The following is a 22,455-nucleotide window of genomic DNA, read 5'->3' as shown; positions in this document are numbered from 1 at the left end:
CACTTTCCAATTTTAAACTTTTATACTGTTTTCTACCAATTAAAAGACAAACTCCAGTTTCTAAACATGCCATACAAGGCCCATCTTGACCTGGCCTCAGTCTATTTCTCTAATACTTTATACTACGCTTCCTACAGATGTGTACACAAGTTCCTATAGTTATCAGGATATCAAACTCTCATCTGTCCCCTTGCATATACTATCTACATCCTTGGTCCATCATTCTAATATCTCATTTTTTATGCCTCATCTCGGGGGAGGTATAATATGACAGTCAAGTCAAACATATCTGTGTTGAAATCCTAGATTGTCCATTACTTGGAGAATAATCCGGAGTAAGTTAAACTCTGCAAATGCAATCAAAGAAAACTGGAAAGCTCTCTAGCTTCACCATTCTTCCCTTACTCTTTTTGCAATAATATCACTCTGCTCCTATGCTTTGGTGGGCAACTTCAGCATTTTATGTAAAATACAAAACTAAGAGCCAGAATTAGAAAGTGAGTTCTAGGTTCCCTGTAGGTAGAAGTAATTAATGAAGTTCCACATTTTAAAACAAATAAGCTTTAAACTTTGTGTTTTTCTATCTCCTTATTTACTATATACTAAAATGTAAAGTAATAATACAAATAAATTTTTAAGTCCTTTTTTTGCTTACAATGGTGGTCTATCTCAGCAAGGATGAACATATAAAATATTTTCATATAATGTTTGCCTCACATATCTTTGGTGAAATATCTAGTCGGATCTTTTGTCCATTTCTTAAATTGGTTTATTTTCTTAGTTTTGAGTTTTAAACAAGAGAGTTCTTTATATATTCTGGGTACAAGTCTTTTTATCGGATATACAATTTCAAATAATACCTCCCAGTCTATGGCTTTCTTTTCATCCCCTTAACACCATCTTTTGCAGAGCCAGTCTTCTAAAATTTTGATGAAGTCCAATTTATCAGTGGACTTCATTGTTTTTTGTCTAAAAACTCATTATCATACCCAAGTTCATACAGATTTTGTCCTATGTTTTCTTTCAGCAGCTTAATAGTTTTTTAGTTAATTTTTGTATAAAGTGTGAGATACATGTTAGGTTCATTTTTTTTTACATATAGATCTCCAATTGTTCTAGCATCATTTGTTGAGAAGATTATCATTTCTCAATCAAATTGTCTTTGCGCTTTTGTCAAAAATCAACTGACTATATTTGTGTGAGCCTATTTCTGGGTTTTGTATTCTGTTCCATTGATTTATCTCTCTATTCTTTGGCTATTTTTTTCCCCTTTTTAAGATTTATTAAGTATGTAATGCTCTAGATTTTGGTAAATAGCATATACTTAAGTAGCCACTCAAGCTCAAGGTATCATAGCTCTATATAAGGATTTTTCTGTTTTAAGAATCAGAAATAGAAATATAACAACAACCAAAAAAAGTTAAGCAGAACTTGATTACTGTAAAGCAGAAAAAGAATGATGTAGCATGCAATAATATACCGAGATTAGACAATGGCTCCGCCATGAAACTGGAGTTTCCCCACCTTAAAGTGCCCAGATGAGGTGAATCTTGTTGGCATAATTTATTTCCATGTCTGGTTTATAGCTCTATAGGGGTTTTAATCTTTTCATTTTGTTTTAACCTGGTTTAGGTGTCCGTTATTCACCTATACTAAACTTCAGCAGTTACAGTGTTTTAAAGAAGTACAAATATTCAAAGATACATATGATATGGACTTACATTCTTAAAATGTTACTTTAAAAACTTTTTAAAAGAACAAACTGAAATTAATTTTCTCATACAAATACACCCTTCATGCTTCTTTTGTTGGAGTAAACAGTATTTTAATCAGTGTTTTATAAAAAGTACTTAGTAGGAGCTTTTACATATCACAAAAGGCTCTCTATTGCTTTAAATTCCATGAATTAAAGTAATTCAAACATCCTTCAATATTATAGCCATAACACCAAAGACCCAAAGCAGTGATGCTGCAATTCAACCATCTTTAGGTTATAACTCCACTCAAGGTCTTAAGTGCTTAAGTTTTGTTACAGGCTATGCTTAAGTACTATAATAGGTGTTACATTCCTTTCTTCCTACCGAAAATTATTGCTATTGACTAGCACAGCTTAGAAACAAGGCTAGTATGGCTAGGAATCCTCTCACTTTGTCTCCCTAGAGTAGAGTGACCACTGTCTTCTGCAAACGTCTGAGGATAGCACTGAAAACAAGAGACAATCTAGATCCAAACTTTCTTTTTAACTTTATTTACCTTTATTCGCATATGCTCCTAACATGTAGGAAAAGGTTAAGATGTGTATTTTCATCACTAATTTGCTGTAAAAACTAATTTGCTGCAAAGACCTTTAAATATCTACTAAAATGTAAACACGTTTTGTTTCAACATTCTTTCCATACTATATACTATAGGCTAAAAACTAAAAGAAAGAAAATATAATTTTAAAAACTTCACTAGAACATTGATAAATCATACCTAGACTATAATAATGAGCATAAAGCTAAATAATTCAGGCTAGTGAATAACTATGCAATGTTATCCTGATCTCTAATTCTGCGCTACTCTCAAGCAGTATCAAGGTGAGATTCTCACCTTCTATCTCACTAAACATACTTTTGCAGGTCAGTAACATATCTTTTTTTAGGTGACTGGGCAAGTACATACAAACTGTACCTAAAAACTAACTTAGTTTTACCAAACAGCTGCAGGATATAAAATACAAGGACTGTAACACTGTAGTCTTTGTCTGAGGCCTACACTATATCTTTCATAATTCTTTGAAGTGAAGCCAAAGGTTTTCTTTTTAACTCCCTTAAACAAAGCCTGTCCTTAAGGTATTTCAAGTTACTGTCAATATTGCGAACAAATAAGCATATCCGAAAATTTTCTATTAATATGTAATGATTAATAAAACTAAAAAAGTAAATCCTTATCTAAAAGGAAGAAGAAATTGGCAAGAAGTCATTATATAACTTTTAAAGTTAAGAAAACATTCTTTTTCGTAGACTCAAGAAAATCAAATATACAGCAAAGAACAACTCTAACTTCCTATCTGTTGAGTACATATATACCTTGATCTACTGAATTTCTAGAACTGAAAAAACAAATTAAAAAGAAATGACTCAGTACTTAACCTCATATGCCAATTAATATCTATGCCTTTGACCATGAAAAAATACTTTTTTCAGTAGGAACAGAAACCTTCCCATTACCATATAATAAATTTGAGACTGTTTAAACTAGACAATTCTTTAAAGAAACAGCTAAATTAGCACCATAAATTTTAAAACAGAAATCAGACTAAGTTGACATCACAAAATTAGCAATGAGCAAAAACAGGAAAATGTTTTAAGAATCTTTTTTAAAAAAACTGAGAAGAAAAATAAATCAAATAAGTGCATTTAATAGTAAACAGATTGAAATCAATATAAATGTACACATATATTTAATGAAGTGATATACATGGTATAGTGATATCTAAATAAAGACTAAGGAGGGAGATCAAATATTACTAACATATCAGAACTGGCAAAAAAGTAGAAAAGAACTGTAATAAATTCTGTGAGATTACTCTTTAAAGTAGGTCATTAGTGAATAGTTTATGTTGTGTCTACTTTTTAAAAGACAAGCTTAAATAAAGGCAAAAATTCTATAAGGCTAACAAAATAGAACAAAATCCACTCATTTAGAAGATTAATGTTGATGAAACACTATAGCAGTTGTTCTTAAAAAGTTGTAGAACTGTAGAAAAACTGATTTTGGCTAGGAGAAGGAACCCTGTCATTTTGTCTCCCTAAAATAGAGTGACCATTGTTTTCTACAAATTTCTGAGCCCAGAAAAAGATAGATAATCTAGATCCAAACTTGCTTTTTAACTTCATTTACCTTTATTCATCTATGTTCCTAATATATAAAGAAAGGTTAAATAACATGTATTTTCATAACTAATTAACTGGCTAAAGAATTATGAGCAAATCACATACTAGATATACTGAATGACTTTTTGTTTGTTTGTTGGAGGGGAGTGGGTCTTCAATATGCATTTTGTAAAAGTCAAAAAATTTTTTAAATTTGTCTCTAGGTCATTTGGATCATTCATGTTTTAAATAGTGTGAAAAGATCTCTCTGAAGAGATGTTACTTGAGCAAGGAATTGAATGAAGAGAAGCAATAGTTACTAAGAATATCTCAGAGAAGAAAGTTTCGAGCCAAGGTAACTCAAAGTGCATAGGCCTAAAAGAAAAATGAGCTTGGTGTGTCTGTGGAACAGTAAAGACAACATGTCTGGTATGAGGTGAACAATAGTAAGGTAGATAATACTTGGCCAAAGTGTATAAGAGAGTGAAAGGGTGTGAGGACCAAAGCACAGAGCGAAAGGGTTGTCTTTGCTAGAAGAATATGGATTCAGATGCAGATGAGTACATCTAGTAGTGGGAAAATGGGGAAGTTCTCTTGCTACTTGTTTTCCTAATGAAATAAGAAGCAAAGTGACCAGCCACAGGTGAGAAGGGAGGTGAAGGTGTTGGATGTTATTAATTAACATGATTCTCTTCCAGGAACAATAAGGAAATCAACTAAGAAAGGCACTGGGAATAAAGAAGCAGTTCTTCATTTCCTCCCTGCCCATATTTCCACCTTAGAGAGCCTATCTATCTACAGCACAGAAGAAAGAGCTTTACTGTAGCATATAGGTTTAGATTCTGCTATACTTAACAAAAAGTCCAAATAATATATGTGGTTTAAACAACATGAGGTTATTTTACTTCACATAGAAAAAGTCCAGATAGGCAATGAATGCTGGAATAGTGGTTCCATTAAGTCTTCAAGGACCCAGGCCTTGTCATTCTGCCATCCATACTTTATTTTAGCCTGTGGCCTGGCTGGTAGCAGAAGAAAGGGATGAAGGAAGGCTAGCCTTTCTTCTTCCCATTAAAAAAGGCTGACTGAAAGTCTGACACAGTTATTAATCAGAATTTGGTCACAAGGCCATACTTAGCTACAAAGGAGACTCGTGAATGTCTTTTAGCTAGGTAGTCATGAGCCTAGCTAAAAATTGGGGTTTATAGTACTAAGAAGGGAAGGAGAGATGACAGAAGAACTAGCCATATTTGTCACACCCACATACTTCATGGCTTTCTGACTCCCCTCCACTTCATTAACCTCTCCAATACATAACAAAATGGATACCTAACCCAAGCCAAGTCAGTAAGATTCTCTCTCCTGAGAATTTATATTTGGGACACAGAAATCAAGTTAATTTACTTCTGAAGAACTGAATTGCAAGAGAAAGGCCTCCGGAGAAAACACAAGACTGTAAAAGATAATGGAACAAATGAACAGAGAATAGCAGAAAGTCTGAGGCTTCAGAGAAAGGGAGAAAATAGAAGTTTCTGACAACTTCCTTTCCTGTGAAGCCTGTATGTAATTCTTTTATCTAGATTCTGTGTAACTTCCCTAACCTTTTATATAGAATTCCCTTTAAAGAAATTTTCTTTAGGGTTTTGTACTTTTTAAAAGTTTGACAAAATTAGGAATTAATATCCTTTTTAAAATTCAGGTAATGGTGATCATGTAATCTTTATTTCTTTTTGTCCTGTTTGCCAGGAAGACAATGATTAAATTTTTTACATAGTCACAGGTATCTAGAGCAATTCGTGGTTAAAGCACAGAGACTGTAGTAGATTGTATTATTGCTTGTAATAATACAGTGCTCCTCCCTGTGAAAGGTTTATCCTCCACCATATGGATATCAGGCTTGGCCATATCACTTGCTCTGTCCAATAAGTGGTGAAGTGATGTATTCTACCTCTAAGTAAAAGCTTTAAGAGCTAGCATATATTCCATCATGGCTCTTTTACCTCTGCCATGCCTCTCAGAAAGAGGCTATTTCCTTCATCCTGGGTCCCTGAATGAAAATGCTTTGGAACAGATTCACAGATCCCATTAGGATGAAGTAAGATCCAAGAAAACAAACATTAGTTGTTTTAAGCCACTGAGATTTGGTGATTGTTTGTTACCATAGCATTACCTTACTTAGAATGACGAATAAAGAGAGCAACTAAATAAGAAACACTTCGGGATGTATGCTTATGTGTACAGACACTGAGGCATATCAGAAAGGACTACCAGGACAAAAATGCCTGAGGGGAGCAGCACTAAGACATCCTGGGTTCCTGCCTCAGTGCTTATCAACACCATTAAGGAAGTTACCTAAACCATAAACCTAGGAGTCACTGGACTATATCATTTCCCTTCACATTTCCTACAACCAATCTGTTATCTCCTTAATATTCCTCAAATCCATCTCCACAGATACTACCTTAGTTAGCTAGACCCTTGCTACCTCTCCTCCCTTGGGCTGATAATAATCTATTAATTTGTCTTTCTGCTTCTGTCTCCTTCCTCTAATCCATCCCCTACACCAATATAGAGTAATATTTCTAAAATAATGTTACACCTTTGCTAGAAGCATTCCATGTGAGTTACATTTTAGTTGCACACATATGATTTGGTCCTGGTTGACCCCTTTCTGCAGAGGTGTCAGACCATTGCAAGTTCAAGTACTGGCTTTGTCACTTTCTAACCACAAGTCACTTAACCTCTTTAAATCTAATTTTTTTCCATCTGTAAAATGATAATAATACAAATTAAGATTTGTCATAGGGGTTAAATTAAAGAAATAAATTGATTTAGCAAAATGCTTGGTCACACTGTAGAAAAAACAATAAACATTTGTGGAATAACAGAACAATTCTCTGGCTAGAGTGCCTATGAACACTTCACCGTCCTTATTTGCTTATATGACTTGAGAAGACACTAAGACTTACAAACGTGAGTATCCTGGGACCTAGCACAGTGCCCAGTGCAAAGAAGAACTCAAAATGTGCAAAAAGGAAGTGATATCTGAAAAGTAGTAAAGCTTTAGAGGGGAAGGGGGCAGAAAAAAAGACTAGAGATAGAAAAAATGAAATCACTAACTATAATTTTCTGTCAGGTCCTTGTGTAATTTCATGTGCTTTTAACTTCTTGTTAAACAGAGAACTTTGCATCTTGGGTGAACCTTCACTTCCTTCTTTTACCCAAACTGTACTTGCCAATTTAATTTACAGGCAAATTCATTAGGAAGACTAAGAAGGTAGGAAAGCAACGAACAATTCAAAACTTTTAAACGTGACTCTATGTGTTCCAGGGTAGAGAACACTTCCTCAAGTGAATAACTTAAAGAATGTTTTTCTGCACATAATCTCAATACTACATTTCAAGTGTACAATTCCATTCCTTATAAACAACTGATACTGCAAGATCAATAGAATGTAACTCTCTCAAGGGTAATACAAGTCAATACATTCTAAAGAGAAGCAAATACCTCTTCCCTATTTTGACAGAATCTCCCCCATATGTGCATTTCATTACTTCCTGTCTGCCATACAAAATCTAATTGTAAAAACAGTAGAGTTGTCATATTTCTGAAGTAACTGAAATTCAAGGAATTTTTTGTTTTATTTAGAAGGTGATTCTTTGGATATGGATTAAGGTTCTCAGTGAACTAACTTGACATTTTTAAAGTGGTTTTTTTATTTTAAACAGCCCAAGAAACTCTTTTGTCCAGAATATCCAAATTTCTTCCTATAAAGATCCAAACAGAAGAAAAATGGAAGCTTGCCAGAAATGGCAAGTGATAGTATGATTTATATTATAATTGTTACTATCCCAAAATGTTACACATAACAGGTAAAGGCAATAAACTATCTAGTCTATATTGGGAGATTATGTAACATTAATTTAAAGGGTTGGACTTAATGTTAAAATGTTATTTCTTTTCAATACTGGCTCTAAAAATAGTTTATCTTACTAGGATTAGGGTGAAATTTATGAAATTGCTATTTGAATATTCTGGACCTACAAATATGGCAATTTTATATTCAACCGTATTTTAACCTGGTATTTTGAACTTTTCCTAAAATACATATTGCCTACTTAATATCCGTTAATTCTTTGCATGCACTTCTATAAGAGCACCTGCCATACTGAATTGTAAGAGTTATTTGTAACTCTTACTCTTACATTATATTATGAAAGTTTGCAGACAGAAACCGTTTCTCCTTATTTTCATGTTCCTGGAGCCCAGCACTGTCTGGCAAGTAGCAGTTTCTGCATGATGACTTGCAATGAGAGTAACATATATTTGAGAATTAGAATGATTGGTTAGGAAAGAACATATAAAAAATAAAAATCAAGTTCTAGTAAATGCAAGCTTCATTGAAATCAGGACTGCTCCAAAGCTTCATATCTGCTGTTAAACCCAAATAGTTCTTGAAAATACAATATTTGGACAACCACTACTCCACACCAAAGAAATAATAATTGTTAAATTTTCTTTCTTCAGAGACCAATTACCCAGTATTTAGATCTTTCATTTCTTCTCTCTTTTACTATTTGCCTCAGCACAATATCTTGAGGCAAAGAAGGTGAAAGAAAGTAGAAATGCTCTAACTGGTTAATTTCATTCCTTGCTTGTAAAATGTTCTGATTAGAGATGATGATTCGAACAGTTTTAATAGGATTGTTAGAATGTCTGTGGATTTCAATGTTTATTACGGTACTCTTTGAAAATTTGTACCACCGTTTAAAATGTGTACTATCTCTTAAATTTTTAAAATTTTTGTGTATTATCTTTTTAATTTGTTAAAGCAAATGAAGTTTATGTACAAAGACTGCTCTGCACTTCCTAAGTCTAACCATAAAGAAAGAGAAACCAGAAAACATTAAGACTCAAAAATTCCCAAAGAGTGAGAGGAAGATTATGTTTTTGAGAAGGCTAGAAGTACTGGGAGAAAAATTATTCAAAGTTCCATAAGAAATCCTAGTCACATATTTCAAACCCAACAAAGGGAGATGTGAGAGACTAAAATTAGCAGCAGCTCATCTGAGTGTTCACAAAGACATCAGGAGATATTTAAGACTAGTATCCCTTGCTTCATAATTTAAATTTCTATCCAACTCATTAGATCTTCAATGTCAACTGCAATATTTATATCTAAATCTCTGATGCTAACATTATAGTAAGATATTTCATATTTAGTCAACCTAATACAGATAGCTCATGAGTAAAACACAAATTCTACTTAACCTTACCAAATAAGAGAGTTGTTTTCCAAAAAAGGAATAGTGCCGGTCAACTAAACATGACGAAGAGAACATAGCTGATCAAAACAGAACCTGTTCGAGCATGAAAACTAATAACGTTCTAGTTAATCTTAAACGATTACTATCAAATCTTTAATGATTGCTACTTGATGGTGTGTGTCAAGATTTCTTTTACTTATATTTCAATTTGATAAAGATAATTTAGATGAATAATCACAATAAAATTACAAATGATAGAAATTATACAATAAAAGATATAATTTCCATGACTGTAATCATCATAACAAAGCACTGATTTTTTTTTTACTATCTGGTCTACTTGTTACATCTAATTTTACTGTTTGGATATTTATTGTGCTATAAATACATAGATACTAAAAACAAGTGGAGCAGACAACTCAATTTGGTTTACATGATTAACTTGCAGCAGCTGAGCTCCACCTACAGGCCAAAAAAAGAGATTCTTTACAAAAAGCTTTAAAATAGGACTTTTCAAAGGACAAACTCCAACTATCCCCAAACTTTCAATTAACCTTGAGTGCAAATTAGAATAACATGAGTGATTTTTAAAACTCCTACAGTTCCATACCAAAAATTCTGAATGACTTGATCAGGTGAGGGGCCTGTTCTCAGGTAATTCAGATGTACAGAAAAGGTTGAAAGACACTGATTTAAACACTTACCAGCACACATCTTCTAAAAACATTAGGAATATTCAAATATCATATTTTCTTTCTTCTAAAATTACTTGGTTTCCACTAAACTGACTCTTATCTTTTTCAAAGATTAAAAGTAAGATTAGCTGATATAAATGTCTTATCCCTATTAGAATGCAGAAAAGATGAGTTGACAATATAATTTTTTTAAATCCACTTTTATGTTATTCTACACCTCAGAAGTAATCAAGGGAGTATGTGTTTGGTGGGGAGTAGGGTTCTTAATCCTGGATGCACATTAGACTATCTGGAGAGCTTTTATAAAGTATTATTTTACAAAGTATTATTGCCCTACATTAATGCATGTTCTTAGAAGTTAGAAAAGTAGTTACTATTAGGAGGTGAGCGGGGAAGTGACCAGAATAAGGCAAGAGGGAGATTTCTAGGTAACAGCAATCTTCTATTTCTTGATCTGGAATGAGTATATGGGTACATTTGGTTTGTAAAATTTCAGCAAGCTGTATACTTATGACATATGCTCTATGAAATATAATTCATACAGATGTATCCTGTATATATATTATATTTTAATTAAAAGTTAAAAAGTAAAAAAAAAAAAGAAAGAAAGTGCCCAGACTTCCCAGACTTCAACTGATTCAGAATTAGTGGGGGTGAGGCCCAGGCACCAGTATTTTTTAAAAACATTCCCCCAGTGAATCTAATGTGCAGTCAGGAGTGAAAACCATTCCTCTAACAAATCACAAAATATTCATTCATTTATTTATCCACTTATTACACATACTTTAATAACCAATTACCATATGCATACTATACTACACTCAGAAGTTGTAAAGATAAATAAGACAGTCTCTGAAGGAGCTCAGTCTAGGAAAGGGATAGGGAAACCAATAAATCCCATGTGATAAACACAAGCAAGTTACAAGATCTGGAGGAGAAAGTGGTTTGTCTGTAAAGAATTCACTCATTTTTTTGTTCACTCGTTCATACAAATGTTTAGGTATCTATGATGTTTGACCACAGAGATATAAACATAAACAAACACAATCTCTGCCTTCAAGAAAGTTATAGTATAAGGTACACAAAGGAGAAAAAAAAAGTAAAACCTAATGGCATACTAACTATCAAAGAAGTGTGAGAAAGTGCAATAGAAATGCCCAGGGGAGTCAGTGAAAGTACTCACAAGTTGCTGGCCTTGGAGCTAAGATGATATAAACTTGAACTAGTCCAGTAGCAGTGAGGATAAAAATTAGTATTTTAGAGGAGTGCTTCTCAAACTTTAATATACATACAAATCACCTGGGGATTAAAATGTACATTCTGATTAGGAAACTGTGGGGTGGGGTCTGAGGGGGCATTTCTAAAAAGTTCCCAAGTGATATCAATGTTGTTGGTCCACGAATCACAATTAAGCAGGTTCTCAAAGGAGATGGGTTTAAAGCAAGAACAAATAAAAAATGCCAAATCCACAGCACAGACACCAAGAGAAACAAAAATTGGAAAGCAGCCATTTGTCAATTAGATGGCCTGAGTGAGAGTAGTTTCAGTGGAGTGGTAAGGGAAATGTCAATGATATACATTTAAAAAGAAACGGGAAGTAAGGAGGTGGGGACAGGAAATAAAGTGGAGTGGTTTTGTTTGTTTTAACTATTGAATGCTGGGAGAGGCTTAAGTCTATTTACAAGCTGAAGGCAAGGAACCAGTGAAGACAGAAAACTGAAGACAAAAGAAAAATGATGGAATCATTTTGAAAGGGCAGAGGGATTCCTTTCCCTTTAAAGCAGCAGTCCCCAACCTTTTTGGCACCAGGGACCAGTGCTCCTATGAGAATCTAATGCCTGATGATCTGAGGTGGAGCTGAGGCAGTGATGGGTGATGCTATTGCTGGGGAGCGGCTGCAAATACAGATGAAGCTGCCCTCCCTAGGCAGGCCACTCACCTCCTGCTGTGCGCCCAGTTCCTAACAGGCCAGGAACAGTACCTGTCTGTCACCCAGGAGTTGGCAACCCCTGCTTTAAAGCACAGGAGAAAGATAAGAATTGGTCTAAAAGTGTAAGGGTGAAAAGAGAAAAGAATAAGAGTTAAAAAGGTTACTCTTATTTCAGAGAACAGGAAGCCTGGTGATCTAGTATGAGTGAGTGAGTTTGATTGAAGTCTGAAGTAAGCACCGTGGGGAGTTGAAAATGAAGAGGCACTGGAGGCACAGCTAAGGCTGAGCTTATACATGGCTATGTGATTTTGCTCATCACATCCAGCAGTCAAGGAACAGGGTTAGAGAAGGTGGGCTGAATAAGAGTGAGACTGATGCATTTAGAAAACGGAGGAACCGAGGGACAGAAATCCTAAAGAAATCAGAATAAGTATAATGAAAGGAGAGAGGGTAGGAAGAGCTTTGGATTTTTTTTCCCTGAACCCCTAAGTACTTTTCAATGGAACGACACACTAGGCATATTGCTGAGAATACATTATTAGGGAAAGATTCTACTCGATGTAAGTTTTTTGCAGATTATATTGTTAAACATCATTCTCAGCTTAAACATAAAGTAATCAACAAAACTGTTTGTAGGCTTAACATCCAAAGTGAAAAACAGCTTAAACAGATTCCAAATGTTTCTTTACCAATAAAAGTAATACCAATAAATTTCAGTAAAATTATACTTTGAATGGCTCCTTGCCAAAGGGCTGGTAGGCTAGTCTAGTCCCTGATCCCCACTGCTTGAATAAAAGAATGTCGGAAGGATAATAGAGTACTTCAAGTACATCCAGATGAAAAGTCTGTATATAGCAAGACGGCTTTTTTTTAAATAGAAAATGATTTCATACTGACATCCTATTCAGCTGGCAGTTATTTCCCTTATAATTTGACTTAGGCTAAGCAGAGATTTTCCTTTAAGTATAATTATCTTTTTCACCACATTACAATTTGTTTAAGACTCTTAGACATTCTCTTTCTTTTTCTTTCTTTCTTTTTTCTTTCTTCTTTTTTATATAAAACTAGCTTGAGACTTAAACTATAGTGAAGCTGGTGTAGCTGACCGAAAGCACTAACAATTTTGGAACTTTTTGTACTTAAATGGTCATGAGACAATCGTGGAAATTACTAAACAAGGGTGAAAAACTGTATTTTCATTTAGAAGTTCTCTATGTCCTCCTGACCTCATTTTTCTTTTATTTCTCTTTGTAGGTAGAAGAGACAGGATTAAAGAGAGAGAGAAGATGTGAATATTGAAAATTCTGGAAAGAGGAGAACACTTACAAATAGAATATTGGTGTTTCCACCATTTATTAAGGCAAATTTTGCCAAATAAGCTTTCTTTAGTTCTTGAAGAAAATTCAGCTTTGCTAAATTATAAATTCTATTAATTACAGGGTGTATAAGTATTTAAAAGTGTATTAAGGCCAACAAAATAAACTTGAGGACTTAAGGAAACATTTAAATATAACATAATTGGTTCATTTAATTCAAAATGTATTTTTGTCACATTAAAAAATGCATAGCTATTAAAAATCAGTAAACAAATGTCTTAAATGAGAGAGAGAAAAAGGTATCCTTGATTATATTCATGATTTGACTAAAAGTTACAGAGCTAATGAGAAGCTCATCAACTCCTTTTATGTATAAGCATATACATGATCACTAAAAATCTTCAGTGAATGGTGGCCAAAAGTTAATCTATTATATTAAATTATTCAATAGTGATTATTTGTCAGATAAATGGTACTGGAAAAAATGATGTTTAAGGTAACTTCTAAGTACCATTTCTGAATGCAAAAGGTTATACCATCAGTGGAAATTTCTGAGAATTACTTTTCTGGTTACATAAAGGAAAAAATTAAAGGAGCTAAGCAATGACAACATGGAAATACTTGTAACTTTTGAGTTTTTCTATATGAGGCTGAGAAATATAACAGAAAAAAAGAATGCTGATTATATGTAGTTAAATCCCCAAACGTAGGCCATCCAAAAACAAAAACAAAACAAATACTATTACTTTTTAAAGCAGTATTATTTAAAATGTATACCATAAAGTCATAATAAAAAGATCACAAAAGAGTTTTTCAATTAAGTCTAATTTCAAGAGAATAAAATATTGAATCACAAAATTCAACAACTTTATCATAAGACATTTGCCTAAGTTTCTTTTATGATACCATTGAGATTAGAAGGGGTATATAGTACAAATCAGATTTGAAAAGATATTTAAGAATGGTTTCAGTCTACGGCCATGCTACCCTGAACAAGCCCTACCCCAGCCGATCTCGGAAGCTAAGCAAGTTAGTACTTGGATGGGAGATCACCTAGGAAGACCAGGTGCTGCAGGCATAAAAAATAAAAAAATAAGGGATTGTAAACTGACAAGATCCTTGTAATCTGTGAGGTCAACCAAGGGTTGCCTCGCCTAAAATTAAAAAAAATTAAAAAAAAAAAAAGGTTTCAGGCCCACACACTTTCTTAACAGTTTTGACAAATTTTACTCACCTAATCTGAAGCTATCTCTTTTTGTTCTATACAATTACTCTACTGCTCTTATTGATATTAAACAAATACAACCTTCCATATATAGTGAATATATTGCTTGTCCCATATATAAAAATTTATAGAAGAGATCAGATAAAAATAAAGTAGAATTTGACTCATAGGATCACTGATGTAATTACTTGAAAACTAATCTATTTTCTTTTAGGCTTCCAAATGGGCTAATTTAGCACAACTGTTATATATATCGAACACAATGAAAATTGTGTTTTAAAAAATAAATTGAATAGAGGACTTAATCTTAATTTAAAATGAAGTACAAAAAGATAAATACACTGATACCTACTAGAAGCACAATACTTGACTTACCTGCGGCTAACTGATTTCTTCTCCACTTCTCCCTCTCCAGCTGATTTAACATTTGCACTTGGTTCCTTTTTTAACTTTTTCACAATTCTTTCTCTCCTCAAGTTCTTCTCATCACCATCAATATTTTCATCATGCTCTGTACTTTCAAATTCTCCATCCTGTGGAAATTGAAATGGACTATTTGCAGGAGTTCAATTTCCCTTTTCATTTCTAGAGATCCATCTCAAATCCTCCTCATTGCATTCTAGGCCAGTTTTGTTTTCTGTTTTATTTGTTTGAATTAGTAAGAGCCTGAAGAATCTGCTACAGGTGGAAATACCCTTGGGGTCTGCTCTAGGTGAACTAAGTAAGTATATGACACTCCAGTAAGAGTTATTTGCTCAATTCACACCTGGCCCCTCTGTGCTGTATAGACTGGGCTCCCTCTGTATCACCCCGTATATCACCTCTGTATATTGTGTAAACTTATATTCCCATTCTTTCCCAATGGGAAATGTGGCTTCTGGAAGCAGCTGGCCAGCATACTGACCTCAACTAGGGATTAATTCAAAATAAGTTAGAACCCATACACTACCCTTAGATGACCTCACCCCCTTCAAAACCATAAGAACATATCTATACTTTTATGTCACGCCTTGATCTTATCTTCCATATCCATATTATTGTTACATGGATGTCTAAAGTACTCTGAATCTCAAAATGTAGAAAATTAACCACAATTTTTCATTTTTCTCCCCACATCAAGCCTACTCTTTCATTTGTACCCATCTAACGAATTGCCCAAATCAGAAACCTGGCAGCTGGCTATCCTAGATTCCTCTTTCACCCTCACCTCATAGTATGGAAATCTGTCATCTCTCAGACCTCTTTTAAATCTATCTCTTTCCCATCTCACAGCTGTGGTCTTATGTCAAACTCTCCTCTTGTCATAGCTTCCTGCTGGGTCTCCTTGATTTCAATTTGTTTCTTCTAATTTGTCCTCTATAATACTGCCAACCGTGATCTTCCTAAATTGCAAAGTTGATCATAGCACTCTTTTTTTTTTTTTAACCAATACCCTATAACTGTTCCTTATTACTTTTAGGATGAAAATCAAAACTCCTCACTAACATTTGGTTCCCTCTCCCATTCCAACCTCATCCCACTTTCACTCCTGTCTCACTGCACTCTGGTCACACTGGTCTGCGTTTGGCTCCTGGACACACCAAACCCTACTGCTTCAGAGCCTTTTGCACATGTAGCTCTCTCTACCTTTAACACTCTTCCTCCCTGCTCTTCACATAAAGCAGGTTCCTTCTCAAACTTTAATCTGAGCTTGTACTTCCTAAATAAGATATAATCTCTCCTTGTTACCATGCTTTAGCATATGCTGTTCTAAGAGCTAGAGCAACCGTGCCCTTCACCACATTCTTTTTTGATCTAGCTAAATTCTAATTCTCCTATAAGACACAACACAATCATCTCTTCCAGGAAGATTTTCTTGAACAGGTTACATATTTATCCTTTCTTTACTATACACAGTTAGCAATAACCCTCTCTTTTGAGTATGGTAATAGATGAAGCTGTGTTCATGCACAGAAAGCTATGTACTTCCTAATGAATTATACAATCCAAAGATCAATGAGTTTTTACATAGAGTAGCAAATGGATGACTTGAAAACTTGATCTCTTATACATAAAGAAAACTCTGCCTTCTGGTTTAACAGCTTCAATAGCCAGTACAACTAATAAAGAAAAATCACTACGGTCATGAAAGAGAATCTTCTGAAATGTGTGTATAAAGAAGGAATACTACTACAAAAGACTGACCCAAGCATTTCCTATACATTGTGGAGCATGACCATTCATCAACATTCAAACTTTTAACATAAAATAAAATCAATGACATCTGAATTTTGAGTATTCAAGTATTCAAGTTATATCAGAGGAAGAAAAAACAGGCTAGAAATTCATCTATAAGATTCCATTTTATAGGGAAACATACACGTAGACACATAGTTGTAAGAAAATATAACAATATCAAAACAAATGATTTATTTTTCAAATCTTCCAATTTTTTTCAAAATTTTATATGTATAATTATAAAAATAATACATATTACCTTTTAAGAAAAACATAATTTTATATAAAATTTTGAATTTTCTATAAATTGTTCAAACTATATACTAAAATACTCACATCATCTGAATCTCCTTTTTCACTATAAAAAAAATAAGAAAAACAAGTAAATTTTAGCTTCAGAATGAATTTAATAAAATTATTCAACTATTTTGTTTAATACTTCAGAAACTTATTTCAACATAGAAACTTCAGAATGGCATTCTGGAACACAGAGACACATTCTAAAAAGGAGTCATTTTATAAATACAATAAGAGGTATACTCCATTAGCACATAAGTGAAATCAATAGAATTAAAAAAAAAAAACTCAAACAATAATCAACAATGCTATTTTTATGAACAAAGGGCTGCAGAAAATAATTTCTTTCATTAGCTTGATGTATTCTGGCCGAAGATACCAAATCTTGCAAATACAAAGATATTAAGAAAAGACTGTTTTGAAATAGAATTTTTGAAAATGAGTATAATAGTATTTTAGTCCCCTTTTGAGAAGACACTGGCCCAATATATCATGTGCAATTATATGCAACAGTAAGACATCTTCCTTTCTCAAAGAGAAGCAACAAAGATAGTAAGATAATTTTCTATTAACTTCTGAAATATATAAGAAATAATATTCAGGGAATTGGTCCAAAATGTGCCAACTTCTTCACAAAACACTTTAACTCTGATTTCTTTACCCATGATACCAACTTAGACTAAAATGCTTTGAGGAAGAAGTTAGCAAAGCAAATTTGAATTAAACACTAAGCTGTTAAAGCAGACAGTTTCCTAGTATTCAAAGTATCCCCAAACTTAAAAGTTTAACAATTAATTTAAACTTAGTTAGGTCAACAGAGATAGATAGCAAGATGAGTGAAGGTGACTACAGCGTTTCTCTCCATTATACTGGAATCTCTACTCTTCATTATCAAAATGCTTTAGTTTTTTGGCTGGGGTGGAAAATTCTGACTTATGAGAACTGACTGTTTACTCACAAGGAAGCAAGAAAATGATCTGAACCAGAAAATAAAAACTTAGGATCACAATACACCATATTACCTTTCAACGACTGGGACAGAACTGAGATGTGGATCATCCTTAAGCAAGTCATGACTACTCTTGCTTTTTCCTTTCATGCTCTAGAAAGGAATGCATAATATAATCATCAGTGGAGAGGAAAAAAGGACAAGTTAACAAATTTACTTAAAATCTAGCACTAATATAACATGGTTAGCAAAAGAAATGTGTTCTTGAAACTTTCACTATAAAGTTTTATAAATAAAAATTTTACTCTCTCACTGACTGAAAATATTTTAGAAACATCTTTTCTTTCAAAAGGGGATATAGCCTTAAAAATAAGTTTATTGATTACTATTTCCTAACTCTAAATCCTCGTTATGATTTACATACAACTAACCTATTTAATTTTTGACCCATATATAAAAACTTAGAAGATAAATCACAGAAGTAATTTGAAATAAATGCAAACTATTATTCTTCAAGTATACTGTTTATACTTCACAGAACCACTTTAAAAATGTACCCAAGCAACCACATAACTGTGTCTATGAGGTACCATTTAACAAACATAAAAGATATATGTAGAAGAGCCTCTCAAATATGACAACATTCACTGATGACTAAATATTTATTAAATGCTTTAATTTCAAAGTTCATGTTCTAAAATTTATATTTTAATAGAGAAACAAGACTTAGAAAAGTATAAAAATTAGAACTATAAAATAACTACCATTGCTACTATTATTCCAACTTATTACATATATATTTTGTGCCAGGCACTGAGTTATAATACAGTATTCCTAACTCTCACCTCCTCCCCTCTCCAGATGTAAGTATATTTATAGATGAAAAATAAAGACTTAGAGAGATTAAGTAATGTACTAGAGGTCACAATGCTAATCAGTGGTAGGGATCTAGGATTTAAATCTGGGTCTCACAATAATATACCAAAAATCCAAATGTATCCTTCCTCCTACCCTCTGCCGAGAGTCCCCTATGGACCCAGACTATCTTACAGACTTCCATACCACACGGTGGGAAAACTTCAAATTTATACCTTGTATCTTGAGATAGGAAGCTTCTCACCAACCCCACACCTTAACTAATCACTGAGGGTGAACAGTAAGAGGTTAGAGATGAGCAAGAAAGAATAATTTCTATTTATTTTGAAGAAAAATTTTGTTTTGAAAAATTCATTACAAAATGTGTTAACTGAAATTTTTAAATGTCAGCTGCAGAGAGGTAAGAATACCTCTTTCCCACTGTTTAACAATTTTGAGAACAGCTTTCTAAATTTGACAGGTTTTACTCTGAGGTAAAAGTATACCTTCTGAAACATATTTCCATAATGAAAATAATAGATTTTTAAATTTCTGTATTAACATGGAGTTCACATTTTAAAGACTTAATCAAGTAAAACATGCTTATAGTCTAGTTTCCTGAGACAAAACAAAATCCTTTCCCAGTTAACCTTAAGAAGCTATTTACCTGTAGTTTTAAAAAGTCATAGAATCTGAATTATACGATTAATCAATATTTCTAATTCCATAACTTATATTAACCAACGAATGATGAAAAGGCAAAATATCAACTAATTACTTAATAATTTGTTCAACAATGAAAACTGAACAATTACTGTTCAAAAAACATGTAGCAGAAAGAACACAAAACAAGAAGATGGTATTGGATCAAATAAGTTTCAAAACCTAATATTCAGTAATTCTATGGGCTTTAGTTCAAAACTTGTACCATTTAAGGAAGTAGAATGACCTCATTAGACCACACCTACAAAATGAGAAAAAAAAATTGCAGACTTGCCTATTTCGCAAGAGAATTAAATGAGATATGTTCAAAAGTGTACAAGTAAACACAAAAGGAGACCTAAAATAGAATAAAACTTGAACATCTTTTGTTCATGCTTTTCTTACCTAAAATTTCTTCCTTCTGTATCTTTAGCCATCAATGTTTACCTTCATCTACTCTAAGAAATAGTCCCCTATTAATTCTTCCCTTGTGGCTCCCTTCTAGAGTCACAATCACAAATATCACAGCTAGAGGTAGCCTCAGATCCTCTAGTTCATTCTCTTAATGAACAGATAAGAAAATGAGAGTGATACTAATAAATAACAGGAGGAAGATGAGAATTCAGATCTCTAGGTTCTTGGTCCATTAATGAACAAACTATTTCATTTATTCGTAAAAGTTATTTTACAATTGTTAGTTAATTAACATTTTGAAAAATGGGTTCTTGTTTATTTCCTAAAACTTAAAATAGCTTAAAGGGAAAAGAAAAACTTGTCTTATACTAATTTAAAATAAGACTTAATAGAAAGAAACTGTGAATTAATCTAAATGATCAGTACTATTTCAAATTTTAATTAACTTTTTAAATTAAATTAGCATAGAAATATGTGATCAAGAGCAATTTTTTAGATGTCCCTTCCTATTATAGTAGACTTTGCATTCTGCAGGCAGACAAAACAAATTGTGGAAGAACTGGAGAAATTCAGAGATAGTCACAAAGAAGATAAAAATGAATTCATATATTTCTTTTTCATGACTATTCTTTCTGAATGACCTATTTTAAGGTTCTTATTTATACCAAGAGGTAGCAATAACTTTAGGAAAAAAACAAATACCGAATATATTTTAAAATAATTTTTTAGAAATTACAGAAAAGCAACTGGCTAAAGGGTCTAGATCCTAACCAAAATACTAAATATATTTGGTGAATTCAGTACTAGGAGTTCCACAGTAAATTAAAACTGTCTGTAAGCAAATCTGAAAATGAACATCAAAGAGAATATGGGAAAATTATACTATCGCCTAGCACTTCATTCACAAGAGCAAAGAGCCTATGAAACAGTGGGAATTAAATAGAGTACAAGCAGGAAGGAAGAAAGGAAAGATGGAAGGAAAGAAGGAAGGAAGAAAGGAAGGAAGGAAGGAAGGGAGGAGGAGGGGAGGAGGGGGAGGGTGGGAAAGGAAGAAAGACACATAGTGGTACAGAGGAACAAAATGGGTCAAGAGGTTGGAAGGTCTGAGTCTAAATCTCTATCTCTAAGTGATAGCTACTTTTATGCTATGATGTCTGGTTGTTTGGTCAAACACCAGCCTATAAGTTGCTACAAAGTATTTTTTAGTTATGATTAACACTTAAATCAGTAAACTTTGAGTAAGGCACATTATCCACCAAAATGTTGGTGGGCCTCATCTAATCAGTTGAAGACATTAAGAGGTAAGACTGCTATTTTCCAACAAGAAGCAATTAAGCCTCAAGACTGCAACACAGAAACCTTGCCTGAGTTTCCAGCCTGCAGATTTTGAACTCAAGACCATGACATCAACTCTTCTTTGAGTCTCTAGCTTGTTGGCCTACTCTGAACATTTTAGACTAGTCAGCCCCCACAAGCATATGACAAAATTTCTAAAAGATCTGTCAATCTAAAGCATTCTCTTTCTCTCTCTCCACACACACACACACACTCACATTTTTCTGTTTTGCTGAAGAACCCTATTACATTCTGTGACCTCTAGAAGAAAACCAGAAAAACTTAATAGTTTTAAAAAAAAAGATCTTACAGGCAACTTAATCTAGTCTCCCACCCAATGTAAGAATCTCTCTGACATCACTGCTGACTAGTCAATCAGTATGGACTGGGAGCTTATAACATCTCCCCGACACACACATAAAAAGCACTCCTTAAATGTCTTCCATTATTGACAATTCTCTTTCTAATTGAAGAAAAAAAAATTCCAAACCATTAAACCAAACCTAGTTCTATCTTCTGGAACTAAAAATCAACCACAAACAATTCCCGTTATTAGGTATACTACATAGAGTTTACTTTAGATACAAAAAGATTGCTGGCTTTGAAGATGAGGAAAGGGTCTACAAGCCAAGGAATATAAGTAGTCTCCAGAAGCTGGAAAATGTAAGGTAACATTCTCCCTAGAGCCTCTAGGAGGAAGGCAGCTCTGTGAATACATCAATACCTACCCTAGTGAAAGCGGTTTTAGACTTGACCTTCAGAACTGTAAAATATTAAATTCATTTTGCTTCAAGCCACTAAAATGATGGTAATTTGTTACAGCAGAAATATGAAATTAATACAAACATATTAACATCTTTTTTAAATTAAACAACTTAAAAGATAGTAAATTAAAGTTTAATGCAATTTAATGGGGCAAAAACATTTTATAAATTAAACTGTTCAACACTTCTGACAACCTCTGTGTAAATGGCCTAGCAGCACTCTCCATGCCATGCGCATCTCCATGTCCTAACTTCTGAGAAACTTTAATTTCATAAGATAAACAAGAATAAGACAAAACATTCTTACTTTATTTTCAAAAGTGGTATATTTGTCTATCAACATAAATTTTTCTGGGTGAGAAAAAAAGCCTTTTTATTACTCTGGATTTGAAGTAAAAACGTGAACGTATCTTGAAGTGAGAGGAATACCATGTGTAGCACGATTATAAATGTGGCACAATTTAAACACTATTTTAAAATCTAGCTATTGAGGAACATTTATAATGGACCTACCATTTAATTCACCCCATGAAAACTATTTATCTGATTGCATGCTTTCACTTGAAAAATATTTTGACATTTGTATTTAAGTTATACACAAAGATTCAAAAGTAAATTTTAAACCAATACA

The 22,455-nt window shown here is 33.3% G+C and overlaps 1 protein-coding gene across 1 annotated transcript in view; it reads right to left on the bottom strand.

Annotated features, from left to right (window-relative positions):
- Positions 1–22,455, bottom strand: part of CWC27 (CWC27 spliceosome associated cyclophilin) — a 172,444-nt gene that overhangs the window by 124,495 nt on the left and 25,494 nt on the right. Inside the window, exons 8-10 of the mRNA XM_039870017.1 lie at positions 17,828–17,907; positions 16,845–16,866; positions 14,667–14,824 (exon numbers count right to left, since the gene is read on the bottom strand). Of these exons, the coding sequence (XP_039725951.1) occupies positions 14,667–14,824; positions 16,845–16,866; positions 17,828–17,907 (260 nt within the window). The remainder of the gene's footprint in view (positions 1–14,666; positions 14,825–16,844; positions 16,867–17,827; positions 17,908–22,455) is intronic.

The sequence above is a fragment of the Pteropus medius genome, unplaced genomic scaffold, assembly GCF_902729225.1.
Source record: "Pteropus medius unplaced genomic scaffold, Ma_sr-lr_union100, whole genome shotgun sequence".
NCBI lineage: Eukaryota > Metazoa > Chordata > Mammalia > Chiroptera > Pteropodidae > Pteropus > Pteropus medius.
This window is presented reverse-complemented; position numbering and strand designations above follow the sequence as displayed.